We start from the raw sequence: 20,960 nt of genomic DNA, 5'->3' as shown, positions 1-20,960 counted from the left end.
GAGGGAGCAGGGAGAGGGCCGGGAAGGGCCATGGAGAGGCAGGCGGGGACCGTGAGGGGGCCATGGGGGAGCCCTGAGGGAGCGCGGAAAGGGCCGTGAGGGGCCATGGAGAGGCGGGGGAAGCGGTGAGGGAGCCGTGAGGAGATCATGGAGGAACTTTGAGGGAACGTGGAAGGGGCTGTTACGGGGCCGTGGAGAGGCGGGAGGGAGCTCTGAGAGAACCGTGAGGGGGCCGTGATGGAGGCGGCACGGAGAAGCGGGAGGGAACCGTGAGGGAGCCATGGAGGAGCCTTGAGGGAGCCCGGAAAGGGAGTGAGGGAGCCATGGAGCGGGCGGGAACCGTGAGGGACATACGCTGTTACAATTCATTTATTAGGAATTAATTTATATTTTCATTAACAAGAAGCAGCCTGTAGTGTCCGTTCGGTTTATATTCCATTTGTGATATACCATAAACACCCTATGGAAAGGAGGAACCGCCGTGGCAGGGGTCAGAGAAATGACCTTTAAGGTCGTTTCCAACCCAGAGCATTCTTTCATTTGATGATTCTGTGACACCGAGGTTTGTTTGTGGATCAGCATTTGTTTCCTGCAGGTTGTGCTGGAGAAAAATAAAGCTGAATTGCATCAACACATTGTGTGGGATTTATTTAATGTGGTAACATCATGATGGAAATGAAGAGTTCTTTCACTCAAGGACTGAAAATCACACCCTGTCGAGCTGTCTGCCGTGTTTTTAATTCTTTAGCACATTTTTCTTTGGTGTGCTGCTTGTGTTCACACAGTTTCTCACTTCTGCTCCTTTGAAATTAAGTTTCTTTGCAGACCTCTCTGACGACTCTCTATGGACCATATTATTAAAGCAATGAGAGGAAAAAGCACAATAAAAAAACCAAATGTTTCCCTGCTCTGAAGTTTTGTTTTAGAACGTCTGCTGCGCAGTGGGTGTTACATAGTTTTTACTTTGAAGCCCTGATGAATCACTCGATCTTTGATTTAGGAAATAAAACACTTCCAGGCTGGCATTTGGAGAGTGGCATTGGGAGAGGGGTAGGACAAAGCCTGTCTTTTTTGGAAGCCACATCTTTGGAGTCACTGGGAGGAGAACTGGATCCTGATAATGCTGGAAAAGTTTCAGTTGCAGACTTATTTTCTTCACTTAATTTTGGTGCTAATACCCCAAATCATAGCTCAAGGCACAGCCTCAGTGAATATCAAAACTGGGTTCTTTGTAGTCATCAAGGTACTTTGTGTTGCGTCTGCAAGCTCTGCTTGTCGTCTGGCTTCCATGGAAAGTTTGTGTTTTAAACTGTTAAAGCCATTTCTAAAGGATTTTATATTTTTGCGCAAAATGAGGTAAAAAGCAAAGCAGGCTGAATCTCACCCCTAGTTAAAGCCATATCAGTTTGTACTGATTTCTTACGTGTTTTTCAGTGAATATTAAATGTTATATTGATTTTATATGGGGGCTTTCTGCCTCTACTGCCATATTCTTTCACAGCATTTAAAGAGTCTGTGCAAGAGGCAAGGACAGTGAGCACACCATTTAAATATATGTTAAAAATTTATAAATATTTAAAACCAGGTTTCAATATAGATTTATTCTCAGACTTTTTTGCAGGTGGCTGGGCCTTGAAGAGAGTCCTTGTAGGTGTTTTTGGACAAGCTCAAGTGCCAAGGCCAGAAAACCCAGGCGACTTTGTGCCAGTGACAGCAGCTCCCAGCAGCTTCATTTTCAGTAGGAATGTCCAAAAGAATGGTAAATTCATGGGGAAAATCCCTGTGATTAATTGAACAGACACCTGAGGTCACTATTCCCTCACATTCACTGGATCCAGGAAAGGAGGTGCCCGAGGAGCTCCTGGACCTCTCCTGCTCTGAGCTTCCCAAAGAGGGATTCTTCTGGGCTGCTCTTTTTATTCCCTGTGCTCATTTCAGTGTAAAACTTCAGGAATTTAAGAACTGAACCAAAAAGCATTTTACACTTTTTTCCTATTCGTTCCCTTATAAATTGGGGATTCAGAGCAGTGAATCTGTTCTGAACTGTAGGATTTCAGTAACAGCATCCAGATGGAAGCAATAACAGTAAAACACCTTTCTGATCTTTACTGAGGCCCACTTTAGTTTTGAGGAGGATCCTGGAGACACCCAGTCTGTATTTCTTTACAAATCTATTCTAGAATTATTTACAAATGTATTTCTCACAAGCGTTCCCACATTCCCAAGAATTCTGCTCCTCTTCCTATTGCAGGAAGCCACAATTTAGAGGAACGGAGCAGTTTCCATTCTGACAACAGAAGAATTGTCAGGATCCAGAGAGGGGAATGAAAGGCAGGGCTTTGTACAGGAGCTGTTTCAGCTCCCGGTGCCACCGCAGACATTCTTGGGCAGGAACAGATTGTGCCTGGCCTGTGTGTGGGGTGACAGGTCCCAGGTTTATTCCAAGCCAGGATCCAGCTCCCAGTTTGTAATCACACATCTCCAAGTGGTCTATTCCTTTGGAAAGCAGGGCTCTCCTTGCTTTTCATGGATTGCAGCTGGGAAGTTGCAAAGGTGATTTCAGCAAGGGCTGCTGCTTCAGCGTGTCCTCTGTGGTCTGAATGGGAGGAATAACATTCCCTGATTCCCCTGGGGCATGGCACTTCCAGGGCTGCTCACCGCCTTTACCTGCACTACATTTACTGGGATAATGCTCCACTTATTTTCCAGTTCTTTGCCTTTTTCTTCAGTTCTTGTGAGGAACCCAATTAGCAATCCAATTTACAGTGTGAGCCACGAGCATTATCACTGCTGAACTTCAAGGCAGGAACAAAAGGAGCCAGAAGAGCTCCTTTAAAATAGCTTTGTGACAGGGATGGGGATATTGTGACATTCCACTCTCAGCTGATGGCGGTGAAACTGTGTTGCATCACCAGCTTTAATGAGCGTTGTCGCAGCACAAATACCCGTGGGTTGGCTTTCTTCTCATGTGTGTGTGAAACTTGCACGTCAAACGCCTTGGATGCAGTTCAGGGATACCTCTGGAAGTGCTGCCCTGTGTCAGAGAGGGGGATGACTCCCAGCCCTGCTGAGGCAGCTGGGAAGAGCTGGATGCTCAGAGGCAGAGCTGCTGGCTTTGTGCAGTCAGGGGAACAAACAGCACCCTCTGCTTCCTAAATCCCTGGAACCTTTTAAAAACTCCTGTTGTGCCTGTCAGGGGCTTACAGGCAGCGGGATTTTTCTTTGTAGCCTTTATAAACCAAAATAACCCAAACTGTATTGAGCTGCTCAAACAAGGACATATCCCAGATTAATGAAAGTAGGTTTAGATTAGATATGAGGGAGAAATTATTCCCTGTGAGGCCCTGGCACAGGGTGCCCAGAGCAGCTGTGGCTGCCCCTGGATCCCTGGGGGTGTCCAAACCCAGGTTGGGTATTGGGGCTTGGAGCAGCCTGGGACAGTGGAAGGGATGGGATTTAATTTGCCTTCCCACTCAAACCATTCTGGGATTCTGTGATTCTGTGAAATTGTGATAACTCAAACATCATGGCTTATCCTTCCTTGATAACCACAGACAGCCACGGCCAAGGTTTCACTTTAAGGCAAAGCATGGACAGGAGCCAGGAGGTGCTGCTTTAGTGTGTTTGTTACCAGGCTGCACTAGGCATGAACTCAGACTAAGAAATAATTGTTTTAAAAAGGTAAATATTTGCTCATCAGAACACGGGAGGGATCTGAGGATGATTGTACAGGAGCTGTTTGCTTTCCACTTGCCTTTGGTGATCTTCCGTGTGCCAGCTAAAACATCTCATCCCATGAAAGGAATCCTGGTGAGAGGTGGGGTGAGCTGAGAGCTGCTGGGAGAGGACAAGTGTGGACATCAGGAGAGGTTCAAGTTGGATATCAGGAAGAAGTCCTTCACTGGAGGAGTGGTTAAGCATTGGAATGGACTGCCCAGGGTCGTGGTGGAGTCACATCCCTGGAAGTGTTCAAACAGCACTTTGGGATATGGTTGAGTGGGTTAAAGGTTGGACTTGATGATCTTGGAGATTTTTTCCACCTCAATGATTCTTTAATTCTGTGATCAGGAAAATGAGTGTATTTTTCACTCTGAGTTCTCTGATGAGAGAGCATGAGAAGAGCGATATGCAGGTGAAAATATTTCATGCATTATTCCTGCTCAGAAGCTGCACATAAAAATTACGGAGAGAGCTGACATTTCCAGATTCCCTTCTGTGACTTTCCTTGCCTCACTCTGTCTGGCTGGAGACAGAACCAGGGAAAATGCCAAAAATACAGTTCAGTGGATGAAGATTGCTTAAACAGTCAGGGAAGGAACACATGGAAAGAGGAGGAGGAGTGGGAGTAGGACAGGCACTCTCTGTCCACCCAGGGCTTCATCAGACCACAGGGACATTTTAGCATTAAGCATCCTCCCAGTGTCAACCTAAGATGTGCTGAAATCAATGAAATTTGCTAAATGAAATGACAATTAACTCCTTCTTCTTAACTATTCATCATTTCTTTTTGCTTGCTCCAGTCCTCTCTGATGGCATTTGCGTGTTACAATTATCCAGCCAGATAAACTCCCGGGGGGAGATGTCGCAATTGTCGTGGGATGGATCCTTCCCCACCGCTCCCACCTGCTGGCACAGGCACGACACGGAGTGCTGACACATCCCTGGGAAAAGGTGTTGGTGCAAGTGCTGCTCAGCCAGAACATTGCAAAACCAGGGCTCGCTGCGTGGCCAAGGGAGTGGAAACTTCCCCAGCTGATCCCGGTGCTGCGGCTCATTATTTATTTAGGAGTATCTGCATTTATATGAAAGATGATCCCAGTGATGCTCGTTTGGCAACCGAGGATTTCTTGGGGAAAAGAGGCCATGGAGCCAGGGTGCTGTGAGGGGCTGTTTCAGTGCCCAAGTCCTGCCGTGGGTGGAGGGGATTGGAGAGGAATGGTTTGGGTTGGAAGGGGCCATCCAGTGCCACCTCTGCCATGGGGACACCTTCCACTGCCCCAGGTTGATCCAAGCACTGTCCAGCCTGGCCCTGGACACTTCCAGGGATGGATCAGCTGCCCTTTCTCTGGGCACCCTGTGCCAAGGCCTGCCCACCCTCCCAGGGAAGGATTTCTCCCCAAAATCTGGTTCTGATGCTAAACTAGGTGTGGGGCTCTGAGGTATTTTGGTGGTGCCACTAAAATACATCTGTGATAAGGAAGAGGTTTTGGATATCAAAACTAGCCAAAATTTGGATACCAATTACCTCAGATTATTGGATAGCCCATGAGGCACCTGTAGGCAGCTGTGGAAGGTTTGGGCACTGGAAGCATTTGGAATTTTTTGATGTGTCTCCACACCAAGCCTGAGGCAGCACGGACTGCTGGGTGTAGGTACCCACACCTCAGTACCAGACTGATTCCACTTGATTTCACCTTTAATTCTCACGTGGGGAGAAATATTGGAAAGGGAAATCAAAAATGTGTGGTGAAAACTTCTTGGGATGTATTACTTACCTGGAGGGAAATACCAGACATGTCCCAAAGTTCCCCTGAGCAAGGCACCGTCGTGTCCAGAGCTGGATGTGCTGAATTAGTTTGAAGCATCTTTTTTTGAGCTGTTCCTTCATAAATCACTCAATCTCTGTGCATTTGGCAGATAATTACTGCCTCAGAGAGGCTTCTCTCTTGTGCAATTTGTGGCTGTGGGAAATGCAAGGAGCTGCAGGAAGCCCTTTCTTCTGCCAGCCCCATGGGTGAGGCTGTTGCTCCCTATCTTTAATTAGGGTGCTGCAATCCCATCCCAGCCCTTTCCATGTCAGGTGCTTTATCCTGAGCCTGGCTTCACTTGTTTTGTGTCAAATTCCCCATAATGAACATTTTACCTGCATTTTCTCCCCCTGTTCTTTTTTTTTTAAAGTACCTAAAACTCCTAAAAATTCACAGAGTGTAACTCATCCTTGAGTATGTCCTTGAAATAAAGAGATATTTCTGATTTACTCCAAGATTACAAAGCAAAGGTAGGAGATGCCAGAGAAAATAACGGGAACAGCACCCTGGCTGCCAATGGATCTGTTCCTGATCCTGCCACTATTTACCTTCATTTCCTCCCTCTTTGCTCAGCCATTGTAAGAAAAGCAGAATCTGGTTTTTTGGTTTTTTAATATGGATTTGCCAGGTTTACCCTATTTTCTGTCATGTGGATATTCCCCTCTCCTCTTTGTCCTGTTTCCTGACTTTTTCCTCTTGCCTGATTATATTCCAGCACTGAGATTCTTATTTTGAGACAGAGGGTGCCTGGTTTTAATTTCACTTTTAAACCCAGACTAATGTCTGTTGGTAATTGAGGAGGGCTCTAACTTACATCACGCCACATAAAACCATTTCCATTGCCTATTTTGACCTTGGACCTCCTTATTTCCAATAAAAAGGAGGCCTTGGCTGCCCTGGCTGCCCTGAAAGCCCAGGATCAGCAGAGTTTATCAGCTCTTACCTGTCCTGATGGAGCAACTGCTGCAATGAGGGTGGAGCAGGCAGGGATGATGACAAGTGGGAATTCTCGGAGTTAACTCTGACCTCCACCCGTGAATCAGAGCCTTCCAGCCAGGGAGTTCCCGTGGAAGTGTCCTGGAGATATTCTCAGGATTTGGGCTCCTCAAATTCAGACAAAAGATTGCTCATTGGAAGGAATATGAAGGACCAAGTTGCTGGAGCAAGGGGCTTTGTTTGGTGCAAGCTGGGTTTTCCTTGCTGGTGTGAGGACAGAGTCAAGGGGAGCCCATTTCCTTTTATCTGTTCCTGGTGGAGCCGTGGGACAAGCTCAGATCCAGCCTTTGGAGCACCTCAGGAGGCATCAGACCTCCTTTGCCACCTCACAGACCCTGAATTCTCAGTTTCCTGGGATTATTTTCCCTGAACATTTCGTTAGTTTCAGCTCCTTGATTCCCTTGACGTGACAAGTTTGCAGCAGGGCTGCTTTGAGTGGTTTGATGTTGATCTGAAATCTGCACTTTGAGTCCAGCTTTGCTCCTGACCTCCCTGTTTTTCGGTTTGTGGAAAGATTTCAGGATATTCAGCTGTTGTTTGGTGTTTGAGGGAAAAAGAACTGAGATTATTTGGGTAGGGGTTAGAGGACAGGGCTGCTTTTGCTGCATGAATATTGACCATTGTGTGTGATTAAGTTAATCATTCCAGTTCTGTGATACTTCATTTGCAAATCTGCCTGTTCTGCTTTAATTTCAGTGCTCAGCCTGGCACGTGGCCACTTGTCCACGTCTGTGCCCTGGGGTGCAGCAATTCATCTGGGACAATTGTCCCAGTTTTGGCTCTCACTGGTGCTGCACGACTGTAATTTGCTGTTTGTGTGGTTCTGCTGACTCTCCTACACCTGCTGGGCTTCTTTTACCGTGGCTTAAGTAGTTGTGTGAATTTTTTTCCAAACTTCCAAATAATCAGGGAATTAAATTTAGGACTGGAGCATCCAAAGTAAGAATTTTAGATGATGGTTGAATCAAAATGATGAGAAAACCTTAGGAAAAAAGACCAAAACCCAAAAAACCAACCAAAAAACCAAAACCACCAAAAAACCCAGCTGGTTTAAGAGTTCAAAATTCCATAAGCACAGGACATTTCCCTGGAATTCTGAGTAAACTGGACACTCAGACATGCAGGGGCACTGGTGGTGATCCCGATCCCTGTGTTCCCTGGGGAGCAGCACAAAGGAAAAGGTCCTTGGGAACGTGTTTTTGATAGTTTTGGGTAAAAGCTGCCCAGAGGGGCCTTGGGAAGCTGTTTCTGATAGTTTTGGGTAAAAGCTGCCCACAGGGCCTTGGGAGGAAGGTTCTGGAGGTTCATGGTCTGGTGTGTTGTGGCCCTCAGTAATGGATTTGGGAGGTGATCCATGAAATTGGCCAGGAAACTTTTATGGCAGGATAAATGAGAATTCTGATGAGATGAAATTAAGAAAATGAGTTTTAAACAAGAGGTGTATGGTGCTGGCCAGCTGAGCCCCAACATTTCTCATTCCTTAAATTAATGGGGCATTTGTACTTTCAGGGTCAGTGCAGCTGGAGTTGGATCATCTCCTGTTCTGCTTTTGTTCCCTTTTCCACTGCTGGATTATTGGTTCTGTTTGCTCCTTTTATTTGGATTATTTTTGGTGTGAACACTTCCAGCTGCTGTGCTACAATTAGCCCAGTGAAGCAATTAACTACAATTAACATGGAGCTATAATGAAGCAGGAGAAAGGAGACATTTATAAAGAGCCTGACATCACAACCCTCACAAGAGAGTTGCCACCCACATACTGGTGTTACTGGGAGCTCCAAAATTCCACCCTCCCACCTTTGTGTGCAGCTGGGATCCCACAGAAACCTCTTCCCATTGTCCAGGAATGGTTTTTTTTTTCCCCAGGGAAAAGGATTTTAGAGCTGGAAGAGTTTCCTAAGCTGTGGTGAGGTCTCAAGCTGTCAAAAGTGTTATCTCACCTCCTCTCTCTTTCAGCTGGGGGAAAAAAAAGCTTCTGTTCCCTGCTGGGTGCCAGAAATCCTTTGAAGTCTCCTGCTGGAACCCAGGGATTTGGAATATTAGGTAGGGAGGGTTATTCCAGCTTTTCTGGACACAAGGAGAAGTGCAAAGGGCTGGGGAAATCTCAAAAGGTTTTTAGCAGAGATTGTTTCCAGCAGCTTCTTTCCTTTCTAGTAAATACCTCTTGCCTAAACCCTTTAAAATTTAGTAATGAAGGTGAAGAATTCACAGAAAAAACGAGTTTTTACTTGGTTATACCTGCAGGAGCCCTCCCAAAAAGCACCTGCTGCTCTTTGCCTGCCACTCCCTGCACCTCCCAAAGCCAAACACAGGCAACAGGCACCAGAAGGAAGGAAGGAAGGTGCTTTGCATGGATCCCACCGTGGGAGGGCAATGGAAATCCTGAACAAAGTCCTCTCCAGGTTCTGTTTGCCAAATGAAATGTTTAAAGAGCAATATTCCAGCGGGTGTGTACTCCTGCAGATAGGAGCTCCAGCCTTTGCATTGCTGCACAAAAACTTTTCCTTGTGCTCCGAAAGTTGAGTTTGATGGCATGGGGCAGAAATCCACTTTTGAAGGAATTAAAGATCAGTGGGAACAGGGCTGATGAGGAGGAGCCCTGGCACTCACACCATCACATTCTCTAGACAAGCAGAATCTTTGGAGATAGAATTGGAACCCACTTGGAGACAGAATTCATACCACTTGCTACGTAAATATTCTCCCTTTTCACCTCCAACTTTGGGGTTATAACTTTTAGTCTATTTTACAGACACTTTCAAGAGGAATTGTCACAGGTTTTGCCATTTTTCATCTCCTCGAGGTGTGACTACAGCTTGGCACCTCGTGTTTGCAGGTTCCCAACTGTGATAAACTGCCAGGACAGCTCCTGTTGGAGCCCAGAGCTCTCAGCTGAGCCCTCAGCACACTCGGGTATTTGATAATGCCTTAATTTGAAGCAGGTCAGAAGGTATTTTCCCTCCAGAAACAGGAGAGCTCTTGGGCTGGTGTTCATCCCAGATCCATTTAAAGGATTCTCCAACCTCTCCCCAAAACATTCACCACAAAATAATCCCTCTGCCACAGTGCCAGCCTGGCCCACACACATCCAGAATATTTATGAATGAGTGGAAAACACAGAAGAGCTGAGTCATGCAGCCAGAGGTCATTTGTGAAGAATAAAACTTTATTTTTTTTGGCTGAAAAAACTGCATACACATGTTCAGATCTGGGCAACCTTCACCACATGTCTTCGTTTCCAAACCAGTTTGTGCTCTGAAGCATGCAGGAGCTCGCTGCAGCTTGAGAAAGGAGTTAAAGAGGGTTTTCTTTTTAATCTAGAACTGTGCAAACATCATTTGAAAGCTATTTACATTTTGCACCTCTCACTTCCACGAACAGGAGCATCAGCTGGTAGAGACGTGCAGAGTGCAGCTGTAATTTATGATTTGGCACCCACGTTTGGTTTGTGTAGAGGGAAAACCAAACAAGCCTCCCATTGTTCCAAAACCTCCCCACAGGCAATGGCAATAAATCTAATTTCTTCTTTGTAAAGGAAAGCTCTTTAAGCCTTCCCTGCAGGTATTAAAATATTATTTCCACTCTGGATCCTCTACCCCTGGTGCTGATTTGCACTTTGCTACCTTGGAGAGTGGGAGCAGCAAGAAAAGATTTTGATTTTCATCAGAGAAGGCAGGAGGGCACTGAGACAGAGCAGGGCTGCATCTTCCTGTCATCCTCACGCAGCTGCAAGATGAGGTGGAGAATTTTTTTCCAAAAAAAAAAAAAAAAAAAAAAAAAATTAAACCATCTGAAGTCAGACACGGGAACTTAGAGGGGAAAAAAGCTGGCTTTGAGTTCATCCTCCTGTTGCTTTCCCTTCCAAGCTCCTCTCCCATCCATGGAAGCCTGGAAGTCACCAACCAGCCCGACATGGGCACTCCAATCCTGCTGGATATTCTCATTTTTTATCTCCTCTAACCAGGCCCCTGCACTGTGTTGGTAGAACTTTGGGTGTCAGGAGCCACCAAAACAGCCTCTGCCAGAGCAGTTGGTTGCAGCTCATTTCCAAAGAAATGAAAAACTTTACAGATTAAAAGAATATTTAATGGAAATTACAAGTCTAGGAAAGACTTTCCTCTTGGGTAATGCCTTGCTGCTTTCATTGTTCCCAGCTCCACTTGGGAAAGAGAGTGGCTGAGCAAGAATTAAATAGGAAATAGGGTTTGCTTCCACTGTTCATTGCTGAATGTGCATTTTGGCATTTGAAACAATCTTTAGGTGCAGGCTAAAAGCATCTATTTAGAGAAAACAGAATGGCAAGAAAGTGTCCAAGGCTTTACAGAGGGATTCTGTTATTTTGGGGTTGAAGGACATTCCAAGCAGATCCGTCCATAGGGAATTCAGCAGATTCCTTGCTGGAAAACCTCCCAGTGTCCCATTTTCTTCTACACTTGTGCTGCCTAAACTGCCAGAACAGAGAGGCTTGGACACATCACATCCCTGCAGTCTGGTGTTCACAGTGAGTTTGGGGCAGCAGAACTTTGCTGTCCCTCAGAGCAGCAGATCCTAAAGCAGCACTGGGAAAGAGAATGGCTGAACCAGGATGAACTAGGAGATGGTTTTGCTGCTGCAGGTGGGAGCTGGGTGGATCCTGTGCCATTCCTGGAGCTGTGTGCCATTCCCAGAGTGTTCATGGAAGAGGGGCCGTGCCTGGCGCCTCGCTCCGCTCTCCAGCCGCCGAGGTGAAGCAAGCAGGGCTTTCCCAAGAGCCAAACCTCAGCAGGGACCATTTGTGACCCATTTCACAGAGCTGCTGGGCCCTGCTGGGCCCGGCTCAGTTCAGCACGGCGCCCTCGGGCTGGGGCCCAAAGATCTGGGAGAAGAACTGCAGGGCCAGGCGGACGTGGATGGGCACGAAGACGTAGGCGGTGTACACCACCATGGCCAGCACGGTCACCGTGATGGTGTGGAACATGGACTGCTCCCAGGGCTCCAGCACGTAGCTGCACGTCACCAGCTGGTACTGGTAGTACAGCCAGTACAGGTAGTCCTTCACCCTCTTCACGTCCATCTTCAGCGCCAGGGTGGCTGGAGAGCGCCTGGAATGACAGGGAAATTGGGATTACAGAGGGGGTATCCTGTGGAAACGCTACACAAACTCATTCTCTGAGGTGTTGGTGCCACCAGCTCTCCTGGACCATGGGCTCTGCAGCTGCTGCTCAGCTATTGGAGCTGCATCAGCTGGGCATTCCCACTTCCCAGAAAAGCTGATCCATCCCTGGAAGTGTCCAAGGCTGTCACCAACATGTTCTATGAAAAATCCTTTCCTTAGGATTTTCCCTAAGAAAGAGAAGCTGAGAGGCCTCAGGAACAAAATGTGACCAAGGATTCTCTGCTGCTGTGGGATGCAGCAGGTGGATCTGGGATTGGTCTCTGTGGTTGTTTCTCATTAATGGCCAATCCCAGCCCAGCTGCCCAGACTGTCTCAGTCACAGACAAACCTTTGTCATTCATTCCTTTTCTATCCTTAGCCAGCCTTCTGATGAAATCCTTTCTTCTGTTCTTTTAGTATAGTTTTAATATAATATATATCATAAAATAATAAATCAGCCTTCTGAACATGGAGTCAACTTTCTCATCTCTTCCCTCATCCTAAGACCCCTGCAAACAATGCCTCACAAGGCTAGGCTGGAGCAAGCTGGGATAGTGGAAGGTGTCCCTGCCCATGGCAGGTGTGGGACTGGATGATTAAACTCCCTTCCGACCCAAACCTCCCTGTGAATCTATCACTTCCCACATTCCAAGTGGGTTTTCCTATCCTACTCCTCATGGAAATCAGGGAAATCGGCATTTAAAAAGAAAGGCTTTGGGCCAGCTTCCAGAAATGTTCCATAAATTCCATAAATGTTCCATAAGTTCCATGCATGCCCTGGAATAAAGATAAGATTAAAACAACTGCCCTATGAAAACTCCTCTGCTTACTTTTGATAGTCATTTTTATTAGTCTGCAATTGCTGGGAATAAAGAAAAGCCAAGTTCTGAAAGAGAGGAGGAGAAAAAAGTGATCTCTGAAGAAGGACTTTGTTTTGCAGCTCATTCCAAAGAAATGAAAAACTTTACAGATTAAAAGAATATTTAATGGAAATTACAAGTCTAGGAAAGACTTTCCTCTTGGGTAATGCCTTGCTGCTTTCATTGTTCCCAGCTCCACTTGGGAAAGAGAGTGGCTGAGCAAGAATTAAATAGGAAATAGGGTTTGCTTCCACTGTTCTTTGCTGAATGTGCATTTTGGCATTTGAAACAATCTTTAGGTGCAGGCTAAGAGCATCTATTTAGAGAAAACAGAATGGCAAGAAAGTGTCCAAGGCTTTACAGAGGGATTCTGTTATTTTGGAGTTGAAGGACATTCCAAGCAGATCCGTCCACAGGGAATTCAGCAGATTCCTTGCTGGAAAACCTCCCAGTGTCCCATTTTCTTCTACACCTGTGCTGCCTAAAATGCCAGAACAGAGAGGCTTGGACACATCACATCCCTGCAGTCTGGTGGTCACAGTGAGTTTGGGGCAGCAGAACTTTGCTGTCCCTCAGAGCAGCAGATCCTAAAGCAGCACTGGGAAATTTGTACCTGGGATTAAAATAAGGATGGGCCACTGATATAGGTCAAAAATATTCCAATATTCAGTGTTTTCCTGCTCTGTTCTGGGGGGATGTGGGATTTACCAAAGGGAAGTTTTCCCCATTAATTCTCCCAAAGCATTTCCTTCACTTCCATCTTCCCATATTTCCTAGACCAAGAAAGTTCCACGACACTTCTGGGGACAGAGAAACATTTAAAATGTAGCAGTGGCTGTCTCTGGGACCAGCTTTTCTTGCAGGGGCTCAGGCTGGGGAGAAAGGCACTGCTGCTCACTGGCCAGGCATGAATGGAAGCTGATTCCTTTCTGATCATTTATTGGAAGGCAGAACTCCAGAGAGAGAGAGGCCTTAAAGCCTTGGAAATATTGCAGAGCCTTCAATGGAAGTGGCCCAGCTGGCAAAGTGGGACTCCCTGGGAGCCAAAAGTGTCTCTGTGCAGACCTTCTGCAAAAAGAGCAGAGCTGTCCTCTGGGGGGGGAAGCCCTTTCCTGAACAGTGAGGGGGAGGAGGAGGAGGAGAAAGGAGGAGAGGGAGAAGGAGAAGGAGAAGGAGAAGGAGAAGGAGAAGGAGAAGGAGAAGGAGAAGGAGAAGGAGAAGGAGAAGGAGAAGGAGGAGAAGGAGAAGGAGAAAGAAGGAGAAAGAAGGAGAAAGAAGGAGAAGGAGAAGGAGAAGGAGAAGGAGAAAGAAGGAGAAGGAGAAGGAGAAAGAAGAAGAAGGAGAAGAAGAAGAAGGAGAAAGAAGGAGAAAGAAGGAGAAGGAGAAGGAGAAAGAAGGAGAAGGAGAAGGAGAAGGAGAAGGAGAAGGAGAAGGAGAAGGAGAAGGAGAAGGAGAAGGAGAAGGAGAAGGAGAAGGAGAAGGAGAAGGAGAAGGAGAAGAGGAAGGAGAAGGAGAAAGAGGAGAAGGAGAAGGAGAAGGAGAAGGAGAAGGAGAAGGAGAAGGAGAAGGAGAAGGAGAAGGAGAAGGAGAAGGAGAAGGAGAAGGAGAAGGAGAAGGAGAAGGAGAAGGAGAAGGAGAAGGAGAAGGAGAAGGAGAAGGAGAAGGAGAGCCCCCTCACACTCCCAGGATTATGGGGTTTACACTGGGGTTAGGGCTGTGCTGGTTAAACTCATCCCTTCCGTGGGTAAATCCCTGCTGATCCCGACCCCTGCCTGGAGAAGCTGCAAGGCTGGAGCACCGCTGGGGGTGTCTGAGTGCCCAGAGCTGCTCACACCCCTGTGCATCTCCATCCAGGACAGCCACAGGCAGGAAAAACATTCCCCAGGCTGATTTTACTGATGTTCCAGGCTGCAGCCTCCCCATCAGCACCTGGAGGGCCACATGAATAAAGGATGAGGCCGTTAAAATGATGAGCAGCCCTTTGGATTTAACCAAAGCCCTTGGCACCTTTTTTCCAGCCCGGGGATTGCATTTCCCTGCAGCCCCAGCACAGCCTGGCTTTCTCTGGCTCTCCCAGCTCCCAGTGCACGGCAGTAATTCCATCCCCAGGCACTCTGGAATTCCAGGAGGAACACGAGCTGCCTTTGTGCTCTGTGGTCTCCTAATGAATGCTGGAGGTTGGGATAAGTAAAAGGCAAAAGCAAATGACAGTCTGTGCCCTCACCACTGACACACTTCTGCATTTCAGGCAGCCTGAGAGCAGGGAGCTGTGCAGGGATAACACAGCTCCAGCTGCATAATTTATAAAGGAAAACACAGGAGGGGAAGGGGATAAAAGCCATTTGAGAGCAGCTGCTGAGGCAATGAGACACCAGGCTCCCCCGTGGCACTGTCACACAGAGCCCGTGGGGAAGGGACAGTTTGCATCCCCCTGGACCCCTTATGAGGAACAAGGAGCAGCCCAAACCCCCACACCTCCAGAGCTCTGTGGCAGATTTACCACCCAAACTAATTGTAGCAGCAATCAAAGGGAATAGCAGATCACTAGGCAAACTTCAGAGGCTAAAAATCTGTATTTTAAACAGGATTCATCCCAGAGAGGCTTCACTTCCATGTCTGTGCTTTATTCTGTTCCAGCTGGCACTCCCACTTGAAAGGGCCCTGAGTTACTCACTCATCAGTTCCCACTATTCCAGAGCAGGAGATGATTTGTTCTTATGCAATTTTAACTCAACATTCATTTGTCTACAAATTTGGATTGAAACATTCAGAGGTGCTGGGGAAATGCCTTCCTGTTTAGAGGCCATGGGACTGTTACAGCCAGCTATGAGTGAAATGAAGAGAATTCAGCTCCTGTTAAGCAATATTCAGATTATTTTCAGCACTTGCACCTCCAAGAGAAAAAAAAATGCAAGAAGAGAAACCTGTAAAGCAGCTTTTAGTGTTTTAAGTGGCTGCCTGATTTTCTTGCTTGTTGACACATGTCTCTGATTAGGGCAGCTGAAAAGATAAATCATCATCCAAATATCAAAGTTTCATTTCAGAGCATGTCTAATCTCCCAAATTTCTTTATTAATGACCTTATTTTCCAGAGCCAGAGCTAGTTGGGAGTTAGAAGATGCCAGTGGTAGGTCCTTTAATATGTAATTTCTGCTTTGAGCAGCTGGGATTTGGGGAGTTTTGGTCACATTTTCAATCTGCAGCTCTGACCCATGGCCGGACAGCTCCTGCTGGGAAATTCCTGTGGAAAGAAACATTCTTGCAGGGGAACTGGGAGAGACTGGTTTCCAAAGAATGCTTAAAAAGCACCTCATGCCCTCAGCAGGATGGGTTGGTCAAGTCACACATCCAGGGAGAAAGGGTTTCCAGCATATATTCAGGAAAAGTTCCTCTGGAGCGGGCAAAAACAAAGCCTGGAGCTGGAAATGGCCTCATGATCATTCAACAGGTGACCTCTGCTGCTTTAAATGGAAAGTAGGGATGAGAGGAGAAATAAAAGCAGCAATCAATCAATCCATCCCCAAAATACAAATATTTAATTGGCTAAAAGTGACTGTTGGCTGAAGACTTGCTGGGATAGCCCAGCAGCAAGAGTGGATGGGGTTTGCAGCATCCTGAGGGAATCCTCTCCTGCTGGAGCTTAAATAAAATCCTTCACGAGTCCCTGAGGGGGTCCCAGTCCCACCAGCCCTGAGCACCCACGTGTAGGCTGCCAGGCTGAATTTAAACTTGTCTGATCTGTAAATAATTTTGGATGTTGGAGGCTAAATGGGCAATCACCTCCTTGGGACTGGCATAGAAATCCTCTCTGCAAGTTCGTGATGTGGGGCTGTTCTTGTAACTTCACTGTGTTCCATGGCTTTGTCCTGCTGAATATCCTGATTCATCCAAGGCTTCAGTTTTGTCCCTCTTAATGCTGACACCATCCTGGGATGAGCCCAGTGATTTTATGCATCCCCATCCCCATTCCCAGGCATTCCCATTCATGTTTTATTCAGTGAGCACCAAGCACGGTGCACAAGGGATGAAATGATCAGTGGTTGGGCAGAAACTGAGATGAGGCAGCAGATTCCAGGGAATTCCACATCCCAGAATTTCCTGGGAACATCACCTCAGCCTGTTCTGGGAAATCCAGATCCCAGAATTTCCTGGGAACACCACCTCAGCCTGCTCTGGGAAATCCAGATCCCAGAATTTCCTGGGAACATCACCTCAGCCTGTTCCGGGAAATCCAGATCCCAGAATTTCCTGGGAACACCACCTCAGCCTGTTCTAGGGTATCCAAATCCCAGAATTTCCTGGGAGTACCACCTCAGCCTGTTCTGGGAAATCCAGATCCCAGAATTTCCTGGGAGCACCACCTCAGCCTGTTCCTCTTTTGCATCTCCGTGGCTCCAATCCCGCACGGAGCATGTCCATGGCATCCAAATCCCAGAATTCGATGGGAATACCACCTCAGCCTGTTCTGGGAAATCCAAATCCCAGAATTTCCTGGGAACATCACCTCAGCCTGCTCTGGGAAATCCAGATCCCAGAATTTCCTGGGAACACCACCTCAGCCTGCTCTGGGAAATCCAGATCCCAGAATTTCCTGGGAACATCACCTCAGCCTGCTCTGGGAAATCCAGATCCCAGAATTTCCTGGGAATACCACCTCAGCCTGCTCTGGGAAATCCAAATCCCAGAATTTCCTGGGACACCACCTCAGCCTGTTCCTCTGTTGCATCCCTGTGGCTCCAATCCCGCACGGAGCGTGTCCATGGAGCAGCAGCTCAGCCTGGAGATCTGCCTTCCCCTCCTGCAAGCAGAGCCCTGAGGTTCCTGCAGCACTCCCACATGGATCTGTCAATTTAACCTCCAGTTTGTTCTCCCAGGGAGGAAATCCCAGGAATGAGAAGAGCAGCAACAACCCCAGCACAGCGGCCAAGAATGCACCTCAAAAACCACCTTGACCTTGAATAAACAATCCTCCCTGGAATTCTGGAGTGCACAGCAGAACCTGTGGGGTTTGCTGGAAAATCTTGCAGGAGTGGGAGGGCTAGGGCTGAAAGACAAGGCTACACCTCAAAAAGCACCTTGTCTTGCAGATTTGGATAAAGACCCACCCTGGAATCCTGGAGTGCACGGCAGAGTGAAGCAATCCTGGTTTCTCTCCCTCAGCACCCTTGGCCGTCCATTGCAGAGCTCCAGGGAATGTAAATCCCTTCCACGTGTCCTGTGCCACACCAGGATGAGGGGCTGAGCTGGGGAGGTGCTGGTGCTGCTCATGACTCAGCCATTCTGCTCGTGGGTGAGCATGGCTTGGCTGAGCCCGTGGGCTTTGCTGGAAATAAAATCTTCCAGGAGTGGAAGGGGTAAGGCAGGAAGAGCAATGGTCTTTTCAGCCCTGTTTCTGCCTTCCCTTGCTCGGGAGAGTGAATTCCAGCATCTTCCTAATCTTGAACCCCCAAATTCCTTCCTGCTGGCCTCAGTGGCAGCACACAGGTGCTATTTCGGTTTGTTCAAATGTTACACAGTGCACACCAAGCCTGGGAGCTTTCCCTGTCCAGGAAAACTTCCTGTTACCCCTGGGAACCTCAAACCCCTCCTCGAGTGGCGGTGCCACACCTACACAAAATCTGAGCTGACTTCCTTGTATCCACCTGGACCCTGATCTGTGTGTGTGCTCCACCTGCTGCAGTTCTGGGCTCCCAAACTGGGGTTTGGGGCTGGAATTCAGCTGCATCTCTGCCTGGAGCAGAGGATCCTGGAGCAGAGGATTCCTGTCAGCCTGCCTTGCCAGCTGCGTGGGACAACAGGCAGAGAATTGCTGAATTTTCTCCTTCAGCTGAGTAGAGTACACAGATGGGGTTTATGGTGACCTACAACCATGTGGAAAAGTCCTTTCAAATGAGATCCATGAATTTTTGACCCTCAGGGAAGCAGAGGCTGCCCTGCAGCACCCACGGGGATCTCCTCTGGAGAGAAGCATCTGTACCAGCCCAGCAGCTGAAGGCAGCTGAAGCTGGGACTGATTTCATGCCTTACCTGCCCCCTGACAGCTGGAAGCTGCTCCCAGCAAAGGCACAGCTCTGAATAACTCAGCTGCCACTGACTTTGCAGCCTGGCTGATTTATCAGTGCCCAATCCCCTCCTTACTCAGGCACAGGGAAAGGAGAGGATGCAGCTTCTCTGTACCAACAACATTCCTGGAACAGCTCTGTCCCATTTTCTTCCAAGGCTAAATTAAATTTTCAACAATTTTCCTGTTCTTCCCTCCCCTGAAGTTTCCTCAGTTGTTTCCTTACATAACCAGCTGCTCCTTGCAGTTTAGGTACAGATCCCTTCCTTTCCAGCTTTCCTGGGCTGGGCATGCTTTGGGCTCTGGGTCCTCCCCCTGTGCCAGGATTGGTACCTTGGGGCAGAACAGGTGAGCAGCTCTGCCAGAGGAGATGGGAAAATGGTAGATTGAATCCCAGGGGAAGGGAAACCTTCCCCTCTGTTTTGAGTGTAAGTATCATTTAGGAACAGGGTTTCAAACAGAACTATTCCCAACCAAAACCTCAAATCTGGGACTAGAGACCAGCACCAGGTTCAAACTGCAAACATTTAAAAATTGAGAGTTCCTTAGGAACTGTTCCAGGAATATCTCAGAGGGGTTTTGCATTTGCTCCTGGTGACAAACCTCAGTTCCCTGTGAGATCTGGGGCATCATCCACATCCTTTGAAGGCTTCCAAGTTCAGGAGGTTGTGTAAACACATCAATCTACCAACAAAATAACTGAGATGTCTGGGCTCCCAAACAAGATTTACTTTCAGTTGTAGCCCTTATTTTATTCAGACTTCTTTGCTTTGCTCTGAGTCATTTCTGAGGCAGCTGAAAGTAACAGCTTGGGTTGTGTGCAACGTGAGGAAGTGAATATTGTCACAGCTATGACAGGTATTGGTGGAAAATGGGACCAGACTCTTGTGCAAGTGCATCTCCCTGAGAGCTCATCAAAGGAAGCAGAGTTGCACCACTCCAGTCACTGCTCCAGAGGGGAACAGCAAAAATGGAGTGAGATGCTTGCAACAGATAAGAAATAAAAAGGGAAATGCACTTTTTTCACAGATTTAACCCCATCTATGCAGTGAGGAACAGCTTCCTCTGCAGGCACTTCTTCGCTGTGAGCAAACAGGTTTGGACACACAAAGCTGTTGATATCCTCCATAAAACAAATGGAAAGCTCCATAAAATGTGGCTTGGCAGGACCCAGAGCAGAGCCCTGTCTGCCTCCCAGCCAGCTGGAGCTCTGTGTCCCGGTGCTGTGGGTGCTTTCTGGGCACGGAGGGGTGGCACAAACATTACCATGGGCCCAGGCTGCTCCCCAGGCAGCGTTTCAGCATCTCCCATTCCAGCTGGAATCTGGGAACAACATCCATGCTCCATGCACAGCTTCCCTGCTTCTCCCCACCAAACCTGCGCTAGAAATCACTCCAAGCCCTCCTGGAATTGCAGTTATTTGTACCATACTCGTGATATTCCTCAGAAAAAGAAAACCCAGCATCCCAATTCCCAAAGCTTTAAAATCTACATTAAAATCCCCCAAAGTGCCTTGTGCTGACTAAGCAGAGCCTAAGCATTTATTGCAGGGATTCTCCTCCATATTATCCAGGGTTTATCCAACAGGGAAGGCAGGACTTGCACCTGCTTCCCACTGAAGGCAACTCTAAGAAAAGCAGAGAAGAAAAATCTGCCAGCGATGAGCATTCCCAGCGCAGCGGTGCGAGCAGCACAACCTCCTCCATCCCCCCCAGCCGGCGCGACCTTCCCACTCCCGGGTGTTTGACTCGTCTTTAGGGAATCCCTAAGGCAAACCATCTTCCTGCCACCTGGAAATAAACCCCCGGCTCCAGGGCTGCAGCAACAAGTCCCGGAATCACGGCATGGTCTGGCTCGGAAGGGACCTTGGAGCCCATGTCACTGCAGCGCTGCCGCGGGCAGGGACACCCCGAGCCCGGAGCCCTCGCCGGAGGCTGCAGGTGCGGCAGGAACGCCGGCAGCTCCCCGGAGGGAGGCACAGCGCAGCACCCCCCGGGCTCCTGCGGCTGCCAGCCCCGCTCCCGGGCCTTCCCCCCGCTCCTTACCGAGCCGCCGGGGACTCGCCGTGGCCGCGGCCGCGCTCGCCAAGGTCACCGGCCCCGGCTGGGGGGATGCTCCGGGACGCGCCTCCGCCGCGGTGCCCTTGGGCCAGCCGAGCCGAGCGGGGAATGAGCGCCGGCACCGGGAGCACCGGGCTGCGGGAACACCGGGATGCAGAACACTGGGATGCAGAACCCCGGGCTGCAGCGCACCGGGATGCAGGAACACCGGGCTGCAGCGCACCGCGGCCCCGCGTCTCCCTCACCTCCGCTCCGCGCACCGCAGCTCCCCAGCCCGGCGCTGCCCACGCTTAAATCCCCACCTTTCCCCCTCCCTCCCTT

General features: G+C 48.4%; 1 protein-coding gene across 1 annotated transcript; it reads right to left on the bottom strand.

The window, feature by feature from the left end:
* Positions 1-9,669: 9,669 nt before the first annotated feature.
* Positions 9,670-20,799, bottom strand: SPTSSB (serine palmitoyltransferase small subunit B). Its single transcript, XM_059855835.1, has 2 exons — positions 20,625-20,799; positions 9,670-11,605 (listed from the first exon to the last, which is right to left on the bottom strand). The coding sequence occupies exon 2, from the start codon at positions 11,575-11,577 to the stop codon at positions 11,341-11,343; it is 237 nt and encodes a 78-aa protein (XP_059711818.1). The 5' UTR covers positions 11,578-11,605; positions 20,625-20,799; the 3' UTR covers positions 9,670-11,340.
* Positions 20,800-20,960: the final 161 nt, after the last annotated feature.

Source organism: Haemorhous mexicanus, chromosome 10, assembly GCF_027477595.1.
Source record: "Haemorhous mexicanus isolate bHaeMex1 chromosome 10, bHaeMex1.pri, whole genome shotgun sequence".
Lineage (NCBI taxonomy): Eukaryota > Metazoa > Chordata > Aves > Passeriformes > Fringillidae > Haemorhous > Haemorhous mexicanus.
The sequence above is the reverse complement of the archived record's forward strand: the minus strand, read 5'-3'. Positions and strand labels throughout refer to the sequence as shown.